Here is an 18,576-nt window from a genome sequence, read left to right as displayed (position 1 = left end):
GACACTGAAGCTGCTCTTCAGTGGATTTTTGTCCTCAATCTAAAGCCATGATCCACGTCAGAAACACGAGTCAGCTTGTTACTTTATTCCAGTATAGTAGCGCATTAAACCAAACACACATCATTGTGGGATCGTACTGTATAGATCTAACAGCCTAACTGCCAGTCACAGAGCTACAAAAAGCATGGTGGTGTCAGAGGTGAGCTAATGGGAGTTTCTTTTCCGCCTCAACCACCTCAAAAATAGTAGAAAGCCTTGGCCTGCATAGGGCCATTAGACAGGAAACCTACCTAAGCAGGTCTAAAGCATTAAAAATATGTTAATGCTCTAGGGGGAACGTTTATGTTTCATGCATAATTAAAACTGCATTTAGTATTGATCTTATTTTTTATATTTAGAGAACTCAAAAGGTTGAAGGGATTCTGGGTTTTCACCGTTTATAAAATATCTGAACCTATCTTCAACTGAAATTGTGCATATAATGCCAAAAAAAAAAATACATAGAAAATGTATGCAACAGTAATATGATTGTAATAAATATATTTTATATTTTGATTTGTCAAAAATATTTTCAGAGAGGTTTTAAAAGTATATTTCTTGTCTGCTTTCTATACATATGATTGATAATATCTATACCTATTGTACAATCAACCAAGGCAAAACAAGCCTCTTCTCTTGTGTACTTGTACAAATAACTACACCATATTAACCCTGTAAAAGGTCTGTTTTATTGCATTTCGCCTGTTTCAGTCTGCCCCAGGGCAGCTGAACATAGCTCACCACCATCAGAGGAACATAACTGAAGCTGTATTTTATTATTAATGATTATGTATAGATTACTTATAGATATGAAAGCATTTCTCAAATATATTGAAAGTATTTTGTACAAAAGGAGCTTAAAAACACAAATAAAGAAGAAATGTGCTTGTGTTTTCCTGTGTGGGATATATTTATAAATAAACATTTTATATTTAGTTGAACAAACTAATTATGTGTATGAGAAGCTTATATAATATTTGTTGTTACATATTTTAGATACATTTTCTTTTAAAACATTCAGTGACTAGGGTATAGTTAACAAAAATAAATTATTAACTTATCCTCAGATATTTTGTGTTCAATTAGAACAATTTCTGGTACAAATACAAATTTAACATGTAAACATTGACCAAAGTTTAAACTGCCAACAGTGTCTGGTTCGTTTTGAATAGGACATTTAAAAGGTCTTCTCTGTGCCCATTTGCTTATAGAAGACTGAATGGAAAACATCTTGTAGATACACAGAGTTATTTATCTATTTACAATAGATATAATATTCCTGATGGGGTAACACTGATAGAAAAGGAAACTTTAGCATTCCTCCATCTTACTATCAGTGTTAAGTGTTTTTGCAAGTGCATCACTCTCTGTACAATCCTCACAGAGAATACAAGTATCAACCAGATAACTCTGAGGTGATGAGGTTTTTGTACAGCTGCTAAACCGACTTCAGTCACTGTGTCTCTCGAGCGCAGTAATAATCAGCAGAATCTTCTGTCTTCAGACTGTTCATCTGCAGATACACCTGCTGTTTACTGTTATCTCTGGAGATGGTAAACCTGCCTCTGACTGACTGAGAATAATATGTGCTGCCACCACCATAACTGACATAAGCAAGCCACTCCAGTCCTTTTCCAAGAGCCTGTCTGATCCAGTGTATCTCATAGTCGCTGAATGTGAATCCAGAGGCTGTACAGGTCAGGGTGTGGGATTCTCCTGGTCTTTTAACCACTGATTCAGATTCTGTCAGAGTCTGACCAGCTACACCTGCAAAGATAGGAACAAAATTATAACTTTGGATCCAGAAAAAATTCCTATTCCAACTAAGGTTAGAAAAAGCTGTTCACCTGTCCAGCAGAAAGCTATCAGCAGCAGTGCTGTCCTGCAGTCCATGATGTTGAACTGAGTGTCTGTTTGCTGCCATCATCAATGCAGGATGTTTAAAACAGTGAAGTTTTGCATCAACTCCTCCTCAAAGGGAGGAGATAGAACCAGGCAATGTTCTCTTTGTTTAAAAAGAAACATTAATTTCATCAACAGCATTTACATAACTCATCTATAAGTTCATATTAAGCCAGCTGACATCTTCAGAAACACGACTTTCAGAAAGTAATACAGCATAAAGAAATTTGTCTTAATGAATGTTTACACTGTTTGTCACAGATAACACCTGCTGTAAAATCCATGAAAGCTAAAGAATTTATATGAAATTATTTCAAAGACTGTTTTTAACCCACATGCAAAATTATTTTCAGTTAATTTTTATAGAAGGCTGTGATATTATGTTTTAGTGGATAAATGTACCCAAAAAATAAACACAATAATTGTACTCTTTAAAATTCCTGATTTTTTTTTTTTTTTTTTTTTGTGTGTGGTACAGTCTTAGACACAGTAGTTGTGTCGGAGCTCCTCCTCAAGTTATTTAACACAGATACTTTTGATTGGAATAATGACTCTGAAATTGCAAAAAAAAAAAAAAGATTAAGAAAAAAGTAAAAGTTGTTAAAAAAAAAAGCTGCTCAATGAATAAGAGACCTGACAGCTGATGGTCCGAGGCTGACCTGGTTGCACTGTTAGGGAGGTTGGCTGGGTCAATTGTTCACACTTCACATCTGTAGAAGGAAAATATAAAATGTTGTAACAGCGCATTAAAGTAAATAAAATTGTGCCATGATAACGATTCCGCCTCAAGGAGACTCACATGATCCAGCAGCCAGCAGTAGCAGCTGGAGCTGAGCTACAGAGAACATGTTGGTGTTGAAGATGATTCAACACCAACAGCGGATAATTCTGTGTTAAACAGCAGGAGATGCAACATTTACAGTAGACTCTCAGGAAGTTCACGTTGAAAAAAGAAGGCTTTTAAGCTTTCTTGTCAGTAGGTCACCATGTTTTGGCAAGCAGTTGATTAATTTAAATGTAAATTTAAGACATTTTGTTTGCTTAAGGTTTTTGAAATTTTTTTGAAGTTTGACGAGGTGACTAAAACCTATAGCATTATAACAAATACATTATAGTAAGTATAAATCTATGAATTTATGATCATTGTGTGAGGAATTATCTACAACCTTTCAATACAAAGTGATGCTGTCTTCAACTTCTATTTAGTGTCCAGCAGAAATTAAGTTAAATACGTTTACTACCATCAGCATTTACTGTGATACGTGAGTAGAATTTAAAATTATGTAATGTAGTGTGTTGAACACTAACTATATATTTATAGTTACAACACAAGTGTAATCTTTAGTCTGATCACTCATTTTAAACCTGTTTTACTTTCAAGACTTAAAGTTTTACTCTCTTTTATGGTTGACATATAAAGGATTTCTTTGAGTTTTCATACAAAGAAAGCTCCTTTCTGGAAGCTTAGAACTTCAATAATACCCAAAAAGATCTAAGGACTATTTTGTTTGCTGTTTTGCATTATAATAAAACTGTCATGGCTTGCTGTAGCTTTCTGACCCACATGCAGAATCATACACAGAACACCAAACTAGATGCAACAGTCTTTATTTGTTCTGGAGCAATTACTGGCACCTCTGGTATCTGGAAGGAAGGATATCACTGTTAAGAGGAGCAGGGGTTAAGGATGAGTAAACGTAAAGCGGAGTTCCAGGGCTTACTTAGAAAGGAGAAGACAGACCACCAGGGGAGGGGATCGATCAGAGTACAGGGTGGCCGATATGGACAGGTGGAAATCCAGAGGTGTTTGCGGAAGCTGAGGTGGATTGCGCCAGGTGAGCGTCAGAGAGCGGGCAGGCAGCTGGGAGTTGGCATAGCAGGATTGCTATGGGTGATCATTGATTTTCAAAAGCTGGAAAAGGACAGTTCCTTAGATACAAGCTGAAAATCCAAAACAGAGAGGCTGGTAATGGAAAACAACAGCTGTAGAACATCTGGCAGAAGAATCGCTCTGCAGCTCCTTAAGAAGGCAACTATCTGATGAGTGAGATACTCTGCATCAGGTAACCACACCCCCTCCTGCATAGCTGCCCTGTGACAACAGCTCACCTCTGCACTGAAATTAGATGCCAAAAGACCATAATCTAGTCAAAAACACCTTATATGTGCTTTTGTCTTTTTTAATTTTAAAGAGATAAAGTTGTATTTCACTGACTGACAGCAATAGATGATGCATCTAGTGTCACTGATAGCAGCTATACCCTTTTGTCCAGATTTCTGTCATTGCAGTAATATTTATGAAACCCTGAATGTATGCAGATCAGTCTGGGATTCTCCAGGTCTTTTAAACATGGGTTCAAACTCAGTCATCGATACCTGTAGAGTGAAGGTCTTTTAGTGACTGAACTCTCAGAATTTGGTAATCAACATGCTGACTAAATCCAAGTCAGCATGTTGATTACCAGCCTTGACAGGAAACAATCACAACCTCACATCAAGCCATAGTAAAATACATGTATTTTTCTTTTAGTCTACAGTGTGTTTAATTTATATCAGGCCTTAAACTCTGTAAAGAACATCTAAAAATATGAATAATTTGGGTTTGCATTAACTCCCCCACTTAACAGGGAAAACACATGTTTAGAACTGGACATTTAATCTGCAAGGTATAACAGAAAACACATTTTTAATTCTGTTCTTCTCTCCAAATGTGTTTTGGAGAGAAGATTTTTCACTTTTCAAATGTTGATAAAGTTTAAAGCCAAATTCAAGAATATATTCAATTCTGCATGAACAATTTCACCATACAACTTGAAGGAATCAAACAATTTCCACAGTAAATTGACATAATGAAAGACTATAAATACAGACCACAATAGCAGAAGATAAATTATTTTAGAGGTCTTAGTATATCTGTAGCATCACTATGCAGACTGTAGGTGATGACTTCTCATCAGTTCGAACTGAACTGTTATGAAAATGTTACATTGTGAAATTTTGTTTTAATTTCTTAATTTGATCATGATATTTAAAGTTGATAAAAATTGGACATAAAGCTAATCTGCTGCATCACATTGATATGCATTCTCAGAAACACATTTATTGAAGGGAAAAACTATTGGCAGAAAGTTGGAAAGACAGGAAATCGTTAACAACCACACAGTTATTCTGTGTTGATGTCACCCCTGTCTTCTGCTCTGTGAGGAGTTTTTGTACAGCCGCTGTGCTCACATTAACCACTGTGAGTCTCTGGCACAGTAATACACAGCAGAGTCCTCTGGCCTCATGGTGGAGAGTCTCAGATTCACTATGTTCTTACTGGTGTCTCTGGTGATTTCTATACGTCCTTGAACACTGTTGGCATAGGCTGTGCCTCCATGATACCAAATAGCACCCATCCATTCCAACGCTTTTCCTGCAGGTTGTCTGATCCAGTTTGTGCCATAGCTAGTGACAGAATAAGAGACCTGACAGCTGATGCTCAGAGCCTGACCTGGCTGCACAGTCAAAGAGGCTGGCTGTGTCAGCTGTTCACATCTTACACCTGTTGATGACAAACATTAGATTAATTACAGTGTACCATCAACATTTCTGTGGTTTCAGCATAGTATAAGTGTCTCAGTGAGACTCACAGTATCCAGCAGCCAGCAGCAGCAGAGCTACAGAGAACATGTTGGTGCTGAAGATGATCCAATGAGAGCTTCTCTGTGACTGTGTGACTGACAGTAAGAGATCAAGTCTAAAAAGCAGGATATTTGATTTGCATAATTTATTTATTTATTTATTTATTCGAACATGATACAAATATAAAAATAAAATAGTGCACAGTAACAAGAAGTGCATAAGAAAGAAGAGAAAATACAGATTTTTGTTTCAGTTAACATATCATGCTCAAAACGGGGTAGGAAGAAGTGAGAACTTATAAACTCCTACCCCTAAACACTTGAGATTTTAGAGTCCTACTGTCATTAAAAAAAAAAAATAAATAAATACATCAAAATCAAAGTGGCAGTTTGAAGTAACAGTTACTAATATTTACCTATACATTTTCCCATTTTATGCTGGTTTATCTTTCTAAACCCTTACACCAAGTTATTATCTTCAATACACACCTTATTGCTTTCTGTCCCCATGTGTATATCTATTGAAAATTACCTCTTTGTACCTTCTTTTGAATTGTGTTAAACTATTGCTTTGTTTTAAATCTTCATGTAACTTATTCCATAACTTTACACCTTTAATTGAAATACAGAAGCTTTTCCTTGTTGTTCTAAAATTGCGGATCTTGAAGATTGAGTGACCCCTTAAGTTATACCCCCCTTCTCTTTCAGAAAACGTGCTCTGTATGTGCTCAGGTAACAACTTCTTTGATACCTTGAACATAAATTGAGCCATTTTAAATTCTACAAGGTCGTCAAATTTGAGAATTCTGGATATTATGAAGAGCGGGTTTGTATGCTCATAATAACCGACATTATGGATGATTCTAATGGCTCGTTTCTGTAGGACGGTTACCGGATGTAAAGAGCTCTTGTAATTAACTCCCCACACTTCACAGCAATATGATAAATATGGTAAAATCAGAGAGTTATATAGAGTATGAAGTGATTTAGCATTCAATACATGTCTAGCTCTGGCCAATATGGATATACTTCTACTGAGTTTACTCTGTAAGTGTTGAATATGAGGTTTCCAACTGATTTTGTCATCTATTATTAAACCGAGGAACTTATTAGCAAAAACCCTTTCTAGAGTTACGTCCTCTATTTGAACTTGAATTTCAATATTTTTATAACAGTTCCCAAAGACCATGAATTTCGTCTTGTCCAAATTTAGGGATAATTTGTTATGGTCAAACCATATCTTTAACTTACTAATCTCTGAAGTGACTGTTGAGAGAAGATGCTCTAAATTATCTCCTGAGGCTAGAATATTTGTGTCATCAGCGAATAAGATAAATTTTAATGCATTGGACACTTTACTGATATCATTTATATAAAGATTAAATAAAATTGGTCCCAATACTGATCCTTGTGGTACTCCACAGACAGTCTCCTGCCAATCAGATTCCACATCTCCCAATTTCACAAATTGTTTCCGGCTCTTTAAATAACTCCTCATCCAGTCAGAAACTACTCCCCTAATTCCATAGCGTTCTAATTTTTTAAGTAGGATTTCATGATTTATTGTATCAAAAGCTTTCTTTAAATCTATAAATATCCCTACTGCCAGTTTCTTACTATCTATTGCGTTGGTTATTTCTTCTATTAAGTCCGTTACGGCCAGCGATGTTGACCGGTTTGCTCTGAATCCATATTGACTGCTGATAAGTAGCGAATGTTTTTCTATGAATTGTTCCAGTCTTTTCTTAAAGAGTTTTTCCAGGATTTTAGAAAATTGTGGGAGAAGAGAAACAGGCCTGTAGTTAGTGAAGAGGTGTTTGTTGCCAGTTTTATACATTGGTTTGACCTTTGCTATTTTCATTTTGTTGGGAAATGATCCTGTTTGAAATGATAAATTGCAAATATAAGTTAGTGGTTTAGAGATTCCTTTAATTACTATTTTAATAGTTTTCATGTCCAGATCATCACAGTCAGTGGAAGTCTTATTTGTACAGTTATTCACAATGTTTATGATTTCTTCTTCTAGTACAGGGTTGAGATATAAGGAGCTGGGATTATTCTCAATTAGATATTGCTGAGTTGCAGTTTTTGTAGTCGGTATTTTTTCTGCTAATTGAGGTCCTATATTAACAAAAAATCTATTAAATTTATTGACGACACTTTTCAAATCAGTTATATTCTGTTCATTATCTATAAAATAGTCTGGATATTTGTTATTGTTAACTTTTCTAATGACTCTATTTAAAATATTCCATGTTTCCTTAATGTTGTTTTTATTCCTATCCAGTAATTTATAATAATAGTCCTTTTTACATGTTTTTATAATATTAGTTAACTTATTTTTATATTTCTTATATTTGTTTTCTGATTCAGACGTTCTATGTTTTAGAAATTCTCTATAAAGTTTGTTTTTCTTTTTACATGCCTTTTGTATTCCTTTTGTGATCCACTGTTCATTTTTTTGATTGCTTTTCCTGTTATATTGTTTGATTGGGCAGTGCTTGTTATATAATATTTTAAATATTTTTAAAAATTCATCATATGCTGAATTCACATCATTCATTTTATATATTAATCTCCAATCATAGGCCAACAACTCGGCTTCTAGAGCTCTTAGTGTCTCTTCAGACGTAACCCGTTTGTAATGCGTCTCTATTTTTTGATTGTCTGTTTTGCACTTACAGTCGTAGACTATGAACACTGGTAAGTGATCGGTTATGTCATTCATTAATATTCCACTAGTTAAATTATTTTCCAGCACATTTGTAAAAATATTATCAATTAAGGTAGCGCAGTGCGATGTAATGCGACTGGGCCTGGTGATTTTAGGATACAAGCTTAAACTGAACATGGTGTTAATAAATTCTTCAGTCATTCTATGTCTATTTGGATTGAGAAGGTCAATATTGAAATCCCCACAGAAAAATATTATTTTTTGATTAATTGTTATAAATTTTTCTTCTATCCAGTTGTTGAATACTTCAATGTTTGATCCAGGGGCTCTATAAATGCAACTCACTAAGACATTTTTCCTTTTTTCCATGAGTATTTCTATAGTCACACATTCAAACATGTTGTCCATCACAGTTGACATTGTTTCAATCAACTTATAATTAATCTTCTTATCAACATATAAAGCTACTCCTCCTCCATTTTTGTTTTCTCTGTTCTTACAAACCATTTCATAACCATTGATTTCAAAGTCTATGCCCTTATCACTATTGAGCCAAGTTTCTGATAAGGCAATAACATTGAATGTCTGTGAAAGTTGTTGGAGGTATTGTTTGATGCTGTCAAAATTTGCATAGAGGCTTCTGCTATTAAAGTGAATTATTGACAGCTTTTGTTCCATTTTAATGCTGTTATTGAACTGATCATCACTGTAATAGTGACAACTATCATTGCTGACATTATAGAAGTTGTTATCAGGATCAATGTCAATTTCAATATCTTGCTGATGATAGTTTCTGTGTTGGAATACGGGTAGCTCTATATCCTCATAGGCCGTGATATGTTGCATGTTTCTCATTCAGAAGTGAACGTCAGCTATGTCTGGCTGTCTGTCATACATTGTTGGATAATTTAGGGGTACTAGTACGTGGATGGGTGATCAACTTATCATAACGTAGGTAAGCAATGTCCCCTCTTTGACGTGCTGCTTTTAAGTCCGGCATTAGTTCCGCCCTCCTTTTCCTTACTGCATCCGTGAAGTCTTCGTTAATAAAAATCTTAGATCCCTTAAGTGCCTTGGTGCTCTGCAGAATAGTTGATCTGTCCTTGTATCGTAAAAATTTGACAACAATGGGCCTGGGTCTGTCTCCTCTATGTTTACCGGTGCGGTGAGCTCTCTCAATGTCAACCTTATGTTGAAAGTTTAGCTTTTCATTTAAAATAGTTTTCACTTTCTCCTCAGTCTCAGCCCAAGTCTCATTTGGTGATTCAGGAATTCCATCAAAAACCAAATTATTTCTCCTTGATTGCCCCTCAAGGTACTCCATTTTATCCGTGATAGTCATCATACCCTCACATACTTTAAATATGTCTGACTGCACCGTGTCATTTCGGTCCTTGTGCTTAGCACTTTCTACTTTAATGTCGTCAATGTCTTTCTGTGTAAATTGCAGACTGGTTTTAATGTCCTGTAGTTCTCGTGTCATTGCGTCCATTCTGGTGTTAGTAGTGTCCACAATGATTTTAACAAAACCCTTAAAATTGTCCTGTTGTTGTTGGAGTAACTCCATATACATTTGCTTTTGCTGGCTCAGCAACTCTTTGACTTGCGTGAGTGATACATAGTCCTCATCTTGTCTCCCGTCGGTCTTGGATCCTTTTGGAGGCATTATTTTGCTTCTTTTTGCCTGCCGCTTCCTTAAGGCTCCTGCTCAGCAGTTGGAGGCCACTGCGCTGTCTCTCTGTGAACACAGATACCCTGGGCCAGACGCGTTGTTCAAGCACAGCCGATCTCTCGCTGTTCAGCTAACGGTGGTGAGTAGCGGTACTTACGGACAAGGCAGAGTTTTACCTCTGCCTGTTGTCAATCCAACGCGTCGTTTTCCACTGGTTGTTTTCTCTGTTAGGTCGGTTAGCTGCCGGACGTTGGCCTCGTCCCGGTTAGCAGCCGTGATGTTAGTAAGCTAGCCGCAGCAAGCTAGCCGCACTGTCGCTCCCTCTGGTGTCGCCGCTCTTGGCTCACCGGTAACGTTGATTCACAAACTCCAGCTCTCGTGAAGCGAGACACGTAAGCGGGAAAAGAACCGCGATGAAAACATGACAGACCAGCCAATCAAAAATGACATATGCTCTTAACAGCACAGCAGAAAATATGTTTTTCAGACAAGATAGAGCTTTTTTTCTCTATGTGAATTTGTAAAGTAGCCATGTTTTTTTCACAGATTGTTTGAGTAAGGAAGAATACCTTTGTGCAAATGTTTTTGTATGCTTTTTTGTTTTTACCATATTCTTATGTTCTCCTTGGTCTTGACTCTGCATTACATGCCATAAGAAAGACAATTGATGTTTTATACATAATTCCCTTAAAGAAACATAATTGTGAAAAAAGACCCAATATGGATTATCAGCATAGTATTATCGAAATATGCCTTTACTAACTGAACACATTTGTACAACCTGTTGATTCAACAGGAATGTTTTTCTTTAATTTAGAAAAATATATACATTAACCGATGTTAACAGCACATTCATCCATCACATTAATTTTTCCAAGGCAGCATGCTGTGATTTATTGCTGCTATTGAAAGAAATATTTTATTGGCATAATTTAGACATGAGGCAAGAAGATAGCTGCAGAAACATTTTTCACCTGACTGAAGCATCAAATAAACACTATAGAAATCTTCTGATTATGTGAACTTAACTGAGAACTAAACACAGGCTTTGGATTTGACATGTGATGTTAAATGTACAGAGCAATATGTAGTTTAAATATATAAACATTTGCAATTTTTACCTGAATAAATGAATTTTCACATTACTGTTAGCATTTTTCTCACCTATCGTATATTATACAAAGTTATACTTTGTTGTGTATTTGAGAAATGTATTTAATCATAAAACCCTCTTAACTGATATAAAACAATCAGTGATCTAACAGCACCTTTGCTGGTTACTTTGTAATAATACACCTGTTCAGGCTCAGAAGATTTTTTGTACAGCTGTTTTGCATATTTATATCTCTGTGGCCCTTTGGCACAGTAATACACAGCAGAGTCTTCAGGCCACATGTTCTGTCCATTAAGATGTGTTGTTTGCAGAAAATACAGAAATTTGTGGATACACAGAAAACAATTTTATATACATCTAACCTAGGTAAAAACACCTTTTATGTATTCTAAACTGTCTCACACCTCTGTTTTTCCGATTGCCGCCTGGAGTCTGGGGCCTGGAGGAGGAGCGGGCCACCTGGTCCGAGGTCTTGGCAGGCGGTTGTTGTTGGGCCCGGGTGACTTGCCAGGACTGGGGCTGACACCTCTGCTCTCCCCTGGAATGGGTGGGGGGTGGCTAGGGTATGGAGGGGGAGGGAATGGGGCTATTATTTATTTGGGGGTGGGAGTGGGGGTTCTGGTTGAGCGGCCCATTCGGGTCACGTTGGCACCATCCTTGGGGGGCTTGTGCCGTGGGTTGTCTGGTCCGGGCACAGGATGGGGGGTCAGGACCGAAGCAGGAACCGGGTAGGTTGGGTTGTGGTGGTGCCATGGTTAACCTACCTGGTACCCCTTTGGGGTGCTGGTGTCTGGACCTGGGAATATGGGATATTCTTTTTTTTTTTTTTGTAGAGTCTATGTGTTGTGCAAAACAACCAGACAAAAAAGAAAGATAACATATTGCAATGTGTTTATTGGACAGATGCAATATTCTTATCTTCAATAACATTAGTTTCAAGCAAATAAATAAATAAAAATAAGAATAAATAAATAACAGAAATGAAAGCTTGAAAACATATTCTGTGTGCAATTAATCTATATATTTTTTCACTTCATCAGTGGAGTTACTAAAATATAGGAACATTTTGAAAAAAAATCAAATTAATTAAACATAAGTAAATATTTTATTCTAACAACACTGACAACAAGGTACTGAGTGCTGCTGGGGACATTTTCTGTCATCATGAATCGACCTTGAAAGGAGCTGCCATAGCTTGCATCATTATTACCAGTGTTCATCCACCCAATCCACTCCAGAGCTCTCCCTGGTCTCTGTCTGATCCAGTGGATATTATAGCTTGTCATGCTGTAACCAGAAATGACACAAGACATCTTCACTCTCTCTCCAGGTCTTTTCACTTCAGAGGCTGACTGATCCTGTCTGATCTCACTCCAGGCTCCTGTAAGAAAACAAACAACTTATGATAATTTTCTGCTGAAATTATAAATTGTCGGTTGAATATTAAAATAATGTACTGAAAATCTCACTGTGAGTAAAAACTACATAAAGAAAACTCCAAATGACGGTTTTCTCCATTCTGTAACAAAAACAATGGAGCACTGTTTTATGTTGCTAAAAAGAACTGAGAATGTTTTTTTTTCTATATCCAGCTATAAACTGTATGAGAACTTGCTATGGGTTTGCTTTAAAGATATGTCCCCGAGTACCCTAGAGGTAAAAGGAGCACAAAGCTCCAGATTTCCATGAGAGAAGAATTGCAATAAAAGCGGGGTTAAAATAAAATAATGTTTGCTGTTTTATCATAGCATTTTTAAACTGACTGTGATTTTTATTTAAATGTTTTTTTCTTGCATCGTAATCTGGATATAAAGCTAAACAAAATGTTTCTCCAGCTTGTACATAAGTAATATTTTAAATTGAAGTGAGCAGCCAACAGAGCAGTTTGTTCCTTAGTAGCATCAGTGGGGTCCGGGTGCCCCCTCTGGTCGGCTCCTGAAACACCTTCAAGTTTAGAAGAGTTTTTGTTCAGATCTGTGGCTGATCTGTGTCGCTGTTGGGGAGTGGTGAAGTAGCACACCACAGCACCTTTAGGCTGCAGATACTTTCCATCTAGAATCACCATGTTGCCAATGGTCAGATGTTCATCAGGCAGCAGTTAGAGAGGCTTGCTGACTCAGCATTTCAGAATTAACAGCTAGAACAAGATCATACATTAATTTAAAATTAGACCAAGAACTGCTGATTGATAATGTAGAAACAATTTTGTACATATGATACATTTTCTTTTAGAAATACAAGAGTCTGCTGAGTAAGAGCTTCAGATTGTGTATTTTTATTTTTTTCTATTGCTGGTTTAAACTTCAGGACACAGTAGAACACAAAAAGCAAATAATTTCTGCTTCTTTCAGCAAGGAGGCCTGTTTAAAACTATTGAATTCACATTGTGTTAAAATCCAGAAACAAAAAGAAACAATGTAAAATATGTTTTATCCAAATGGGAATGAACGTACAGTGAAAAACTACATTCCAATTAAACAATCTAAATTAAAGTTAAGTAAGGGTCAAGTTTAAGTCACTGTATGTGTGATTGCTTAATTATACCCTTAATTATTTATCCCAAATGCTAATTAAAAAGTTGTAAAATTCTTTGCATAGGGCCTTCCTAAATATACATGTATTTATGGAAATTTACTCCTAAGCAAAGCAGACTTTGGGCCATTGAAAATTATTTTTGATCAAGGGATGGAAGATCATTGATTTCATGGTAAGATTATGAGAATTAAACAAATAACATTATTATTATTATTCATAGTAGTAGTATTGCTCTTTTTCTATAAAAAGTAGCAGCTCCTCCTTATCTTGTAAAAATTGCACTTTAGGTTTTTGTACAGCTGCTTAACCCACTTCAGTCACTGTGCCCCTCGAGCACAATAATAAACTGCAGAATCTTCCGTCTTCAGGCTGTTCATCTGCAGAAACAGCTGCTCTCTTCCGTTGTCTCTGGAGACAACAAACCTGCCCTGGACTGACTGAGAGTAGTACTTGCTACCACCATTAGTGTTTGTAGCAATCCACTCCGGTCCTTTTCCAGGAGCCTGTCTGATCCAATTCATCCAGTAGCTGCTGAATGAGAGTCCAGAGGTTGTACAGGTCAGTTTGTGGGATTCTCCTGGTTTTTTAACCACCGGTTCAGACTGAGTCAGAGTCTGACCATCAACACCTGCGAATATAATAAAAGATACCATAATTTGTGTCAAACAAACATTGCTGTGAGCATAAAGAATCAATAATCGGTGATGATATCCACCTGCCCAGCAGATAGCTAGAAGCAGCAGCCCTGTCCTGTAACCCTTCATGCTGAAGTCTGTTCATTCAGGATCTACGCTGTCATAAGTAGAGGTAGAGGACATGGAGGTTTGCATTAACTCCTCCTCACTGTGAAAGAAACAGTGAATTTGCTTTTATTTCGAATTTTGATCTACTACCTTATGATTCTTTCAGCAAACTGGGCGTACCTTAAGGATGCTAGACATTTTACAGTAAAACATTGAAAAAAAATGTGTTCAATATCTGATGTTTGGTTCCTGTTAAGATGAATAAACATGAAGCTCATATATGTATTGACTCCTCCCAACACAATTTAAATAAAGGTGAGTACAAAGAAGTTAACATATGTAGAGAATTAAGCATGTGACTCATTGCTTAGTAAAATAAGTTGTCAGGATAAAAAAAAAGTGTTAAGTGGAACAAATTATTAAAATAATTTTGCTCATTCCTCTAATCTAGAAGGAATGCAGAAGGTGGTGCAAGGTAAACCAAGATGTATGTTAAAGCTGTTATCAAGAGTCTCTGTATTTGTGACTGAGTAATGACAGACATTTAACAGTTGGTTTGCATTGTTTCCTCTGCTTTATGTTGCATTTTTAATGCAATACTATATACTTGTTTGTCCTGTTGATGGGTTGGATTATTTTGACTTTATAGCAGAGTAATTCACAGCCAGCTCAAACACGTCCGTGTTAAGTGTTGTTAAGACTACGAGTCCATTCCTACTCCATTTCACCACGGCCCGTCTCACCCATCAGGTTCGAGGATTTGGCAGCAAGGGAAGAGAAAATTATCAGAGACCAAACCCTTATAACATACATATATTAATGTCAATTTGGAATTCCAAAAAGGGAAACAGCACTTACAAACTTTATCAGCCACCACACGTAGCCTATTTTACCTCGACGTGATTGCAAGCTGTTGTTTTGTCGTACAAACCCCAAACATGTCTTTTTAACAACACCTCAAGGACTCCCGAGTGGGGTTGGGCTAACCCCCCTCTGGAGGCATCCAGTCTCCAACAGACATGTGCTTCCTGACAGTTCAGCCATTAGTTGTAAGTAATGGCCCTAGTCTGTTCCTGGGAGTTAACCAAGATAACATTAATAGCCATGAGAATGTTTTAAAAACCGTTAACTATTCTGCAAACCCCCATAAATATAACTCCCGTGATATTCTGCACTTGGCACCATTACTGAAGCTTGAATGAAGTCATTGTTCTGCAAAGAACGACCCATCCCAAGTAACTAACTTTAAAATAAACTATTATCATATAAATGATTATATATTTTCATAAATATGGCTTTCTGTTCTCCAGATATTGTTTTCTACGAATGCACAGATCCACATAAATGTATTCATAATTCACTTCCAAAAACAAATTCCTCTTTTCTTTCTCATTCATTTTAGTATGAATTAAATCTACAGTCATGGTTGAAAATACTAACCTGAAATTCAGCCAACACCTTTAAGAAGGTGAATAACGGGAGATGAGGAAGGGAAGGCTGGCTGGAAAATGCAGACAGGAACAGACTACAGCAGACGAAGCACACAGAAACTGGAAAACTAGTGATGTTACGTGATGTGCCGAGGCTTCGAGGCGTGTGTCGAGTAATGGAGGGGGCGTTTTCGCAATGCGCGTATCGAAGCTTGCTCCTCTCCCCCCCCCCCCCCCCCTTTCCCTCGGAGCAGGTGCTTTTGTCACCGTTCACCATTCAAAACGTGAATCACTAGTTTAATGTCCTCACATCGGTAGCAATGTGTGCCAGTTAAAGTCAATAGGAGAGTTAGTAGCTGTGTTTCATGCTCTTTTGTTTTTAACAACATAGAATCAGTGGCGCTTCGGTGGGCGTGCTGCCTCGCGCTTTAATTCAGGTGCGCACTTTTAAGGGTCATTTTAAAGAACTTGTAACATCAGGGGCTTCATCTCAGACCTGTCAGTACCCCTGTTCCCTTTATAGGAGCCCTTTACAGTATTTAGTTATGCATTTTCCCCGCTGTTTATCCGTCGCACGCTGTGCACCAACGGGGGTAAAATCCACCCACCGCACCGCCCAGAGCGCACTGACGAGAGCAATAGAAATTTGTCTGGTCAGCGCAGCGACTGACTGAGAAACCTGTCGCTGTGAAAGCGATGATAATGGTTATAAACTGTAACAGTCTAGAAATGCATTGAGCTGAAAAGAGGGAGACATCAGCAGCTGGATCATGCGTAAAGACGCAGCATGAACCTCTGTGTGCTTCAGTGTTGCTGCTGAGGGGAAATTGTTGACCATAATTCTCCCGCCCCCAAAATTAGCATAATCTCACTCTTAACTTTTAATCAAGGTTGAGAGGTCTGATTATTACACACCATGCCATATCATATGACCCTACTATTTTGGGAATAATTACTCACAGAGAATACATTCAAACAATATTTTATTATACACATATGTGTATACATAATTTATGTAGACAAATGATTTCGTCCTACACCTTTTGTGAAGTCATTCCCAAGAGCCATAATTGACAAAAAATCAATGCATCACACGTGTTAAGATACAGCTGGCTCTGATTATACATACACCTGGCCAGTAGGTGGTTTCGTGTGCACATGAAGCTTCAAGAAATGAACCCTTTTCTTGAACCAGTTGGCTCAAGTGCTTCAATGCCTCATGAGGCTTTATCTCACCATCACTATGGAAAACCTTCTTCCGTGAGGGCTGGTCACAGGCAGAAATCCTGGGTCTAGCAGGCTGGGCTAACAGGAACTGGGAGTGGCAAACCAGCAGTACATAAAAGACAAGATGAGACGTTCTGGGAGAGAGAGTGGATGACTGAGGCAGGTATAAGTAGGCAGAGGAACAGGTGAACAGAGTTGACACTAATTAGTTGCAGCAGGTGGAGCTGATCTGGTGCTGAGTGGTGGCAGGGAGATGACAGCTGATTAGATGGTGGCTGGTGGCTGAGTAGTGATAGAAATGATCACATTAAATCAATCCAGAAAAGTCCAAACAAATAAACACCTAAACCATGACATAAAGTCTATTTGTTTTCAAGAGTATCCATATCAGTTGGGACTGAACCTAAACTCTCAGTACATAATTTGAAAGATTATTTAATCTAATAAACCTCCTAAAAGCAGAAGCCCACTTCCGCTCCTTCTTTGGGGTCTCTGGTGCTGTAATTTTCACACCCATGTTTGTGTGCTGCTCTGTCTACAATAGCACAGCACATAAACTGTTGTTTTATCTAGTGATGTTTAATTAGTGGTGGCATTTCCTCGTTAACCATTCTATCATCAATCAAATTTCCACTTTTCCAGAGCATTCTTATTATTTTATTTTAAAAACAAAGTTAATTAATTTTTAAAATTTGATACCATGTTTGGAGGAATTTTGCCATATTTATCTGAAATATTACCAGTAGTGGGTTGAGCTGAATGCTTCCAGAGGAAGTGGTAAATGGGGGAAGTTTTTGTATGAGCTGAATGCTTCCTTCTGTTACTGTGCCTCTCGAGCACAGTAATACACAGCTGTGTCCTCAGTTTTTAGTTGGTTCATCTTCAGATAGATTTTACTGTTTGAGTCATCTCTGGAGATGGTGAATCTTTCCTGGACTGAATTGGAGTAATAGATTGGATAACCTCTGGTGCCTATATAGGCAATCCATTCCAGTCGTTTTCCAGGAGATTGTCTGATCCAGTTCATCTCATAGCTGCTAAGTGTGAATCCAGATGCCGTACAGGTCAGGGTGTGGGATTCTCCAGGTCTTTTAACCACTGATTCAGATTCTGTGAGAGTCTGACCAGCAACACCTGCAAGGATAGGAACAACATTATAACTTGGGACCCATCTTAGGACAACCTAAGATGTCCTATTCCATCTTAGGTTAGAAAAAGCTGTTCACCTGTCCAGCAGAAAGCTAACAGCAGCAGTGTTGTCCTGCAGTCCATGATGTTGAACTGAATGTCTGTTTGCTGCCATCATCAATGCAGGATGTTTAAAACAATGAAATTTGCATTAACTCCTCCTCAATGGGAGGAGATAGAATCAGGCGATGTTCTTTTTGTTCTAATAGAAACATAATTTCATCAACATTTACTTATGTATAAGATTATAATAAGCCAGCTGACATCAGGATTTTTACAAAGTTAGAAAAGTAATACAGTATTAAGAAAACTGCCTTAATGGACACATCAGAAAAGCTTTAAAATGCCAGCTGAAGAACTACTATACAAAAATACTTATAAAAGACTTGTCCCATAGAATAAATTATTTGCAAGTAAGTTTGTGTATAT

General features: G+C 37.4%; 1 protein-coding gene across 1 annotated transcript; it reads right to left on the bottom strand.

Moving 5' to 3' along the window:
* Positions 1–4,997: 4,997 nt before the first annotated feature.
* On the bottom strand, positions 4,998–17,476 carry LOC118562516. The gene is made up of 6 exons (XM_036134948.1): positions 17,430–17,476; positions 16,969–17,093; positions 12,159–12,405; positions 11,429–11,562; positions 5,574–5,660; positions 4,998–5,485 (listed from the first exon to the last, which is right to left on the bottom strand). The coding sequence occupies exons 1-6, from the start codon at positions 17,474–17,476 to the stop codon at positions 5,169–5,171; spliced, it is 957 nt and encodes a 318-aa protein (XP_035990841.1). The 3' UTR covers positions 4,998–5,168.
* Positions 17,477–18,576: the final 1,100 nt, after the last annotated feature.

This window comes from Fundulus heteroclitus, unplaced genomic scaffold, assembly GCF_011125445.2.
Source record: "Fundulus heteroclitus isolate FHET01 unplaced genomic scaffold, MU-UCD_Fhet_4.1 scaffold_95, whole genome shotgun sequence".
NCBI classification, from domain to species: domain Eukaryota; kingdom Metazoa; phylum Chordata; class Actinopteri; order Cyprinodontiformes; family Fundulidae; genus Fundulus; species Fundulus heteroclitus.
The sequence above is the reverse complement of the archived record's forward strand: the minus strand, read 5'-3'. Positions and strand labels throughout refer to the sequence as shown.

What these genes read in the sequence shown, in the direction of transcription:
- LOC118562516 (XM_036134948.1), bottom strand. Translation starts at nt 17,476, where the DNA reads ATGGGTGTGAAAATTACAGCACCAGAGACCCCAAAGAAGGAGCGGAA. An exon ending in GAAGGTTTTCCATAGTGATG is followed by an intron (nt 12,406 to 16,968) that starts GTGAGATAAAGC and finishes GTTTTCTTACAG; the next exon opens with GAGCCTGGAGTGAGATCAGA. An exon ending in AATGTCCCCAGCAGCACTCA is followed by an intron (nt 11,563 to 12,158) that starts GTACCTTGTTGT and finishes CACCCATTCCAG; the next exon opens with GGGAGAGCAGAGGTGTCAGC.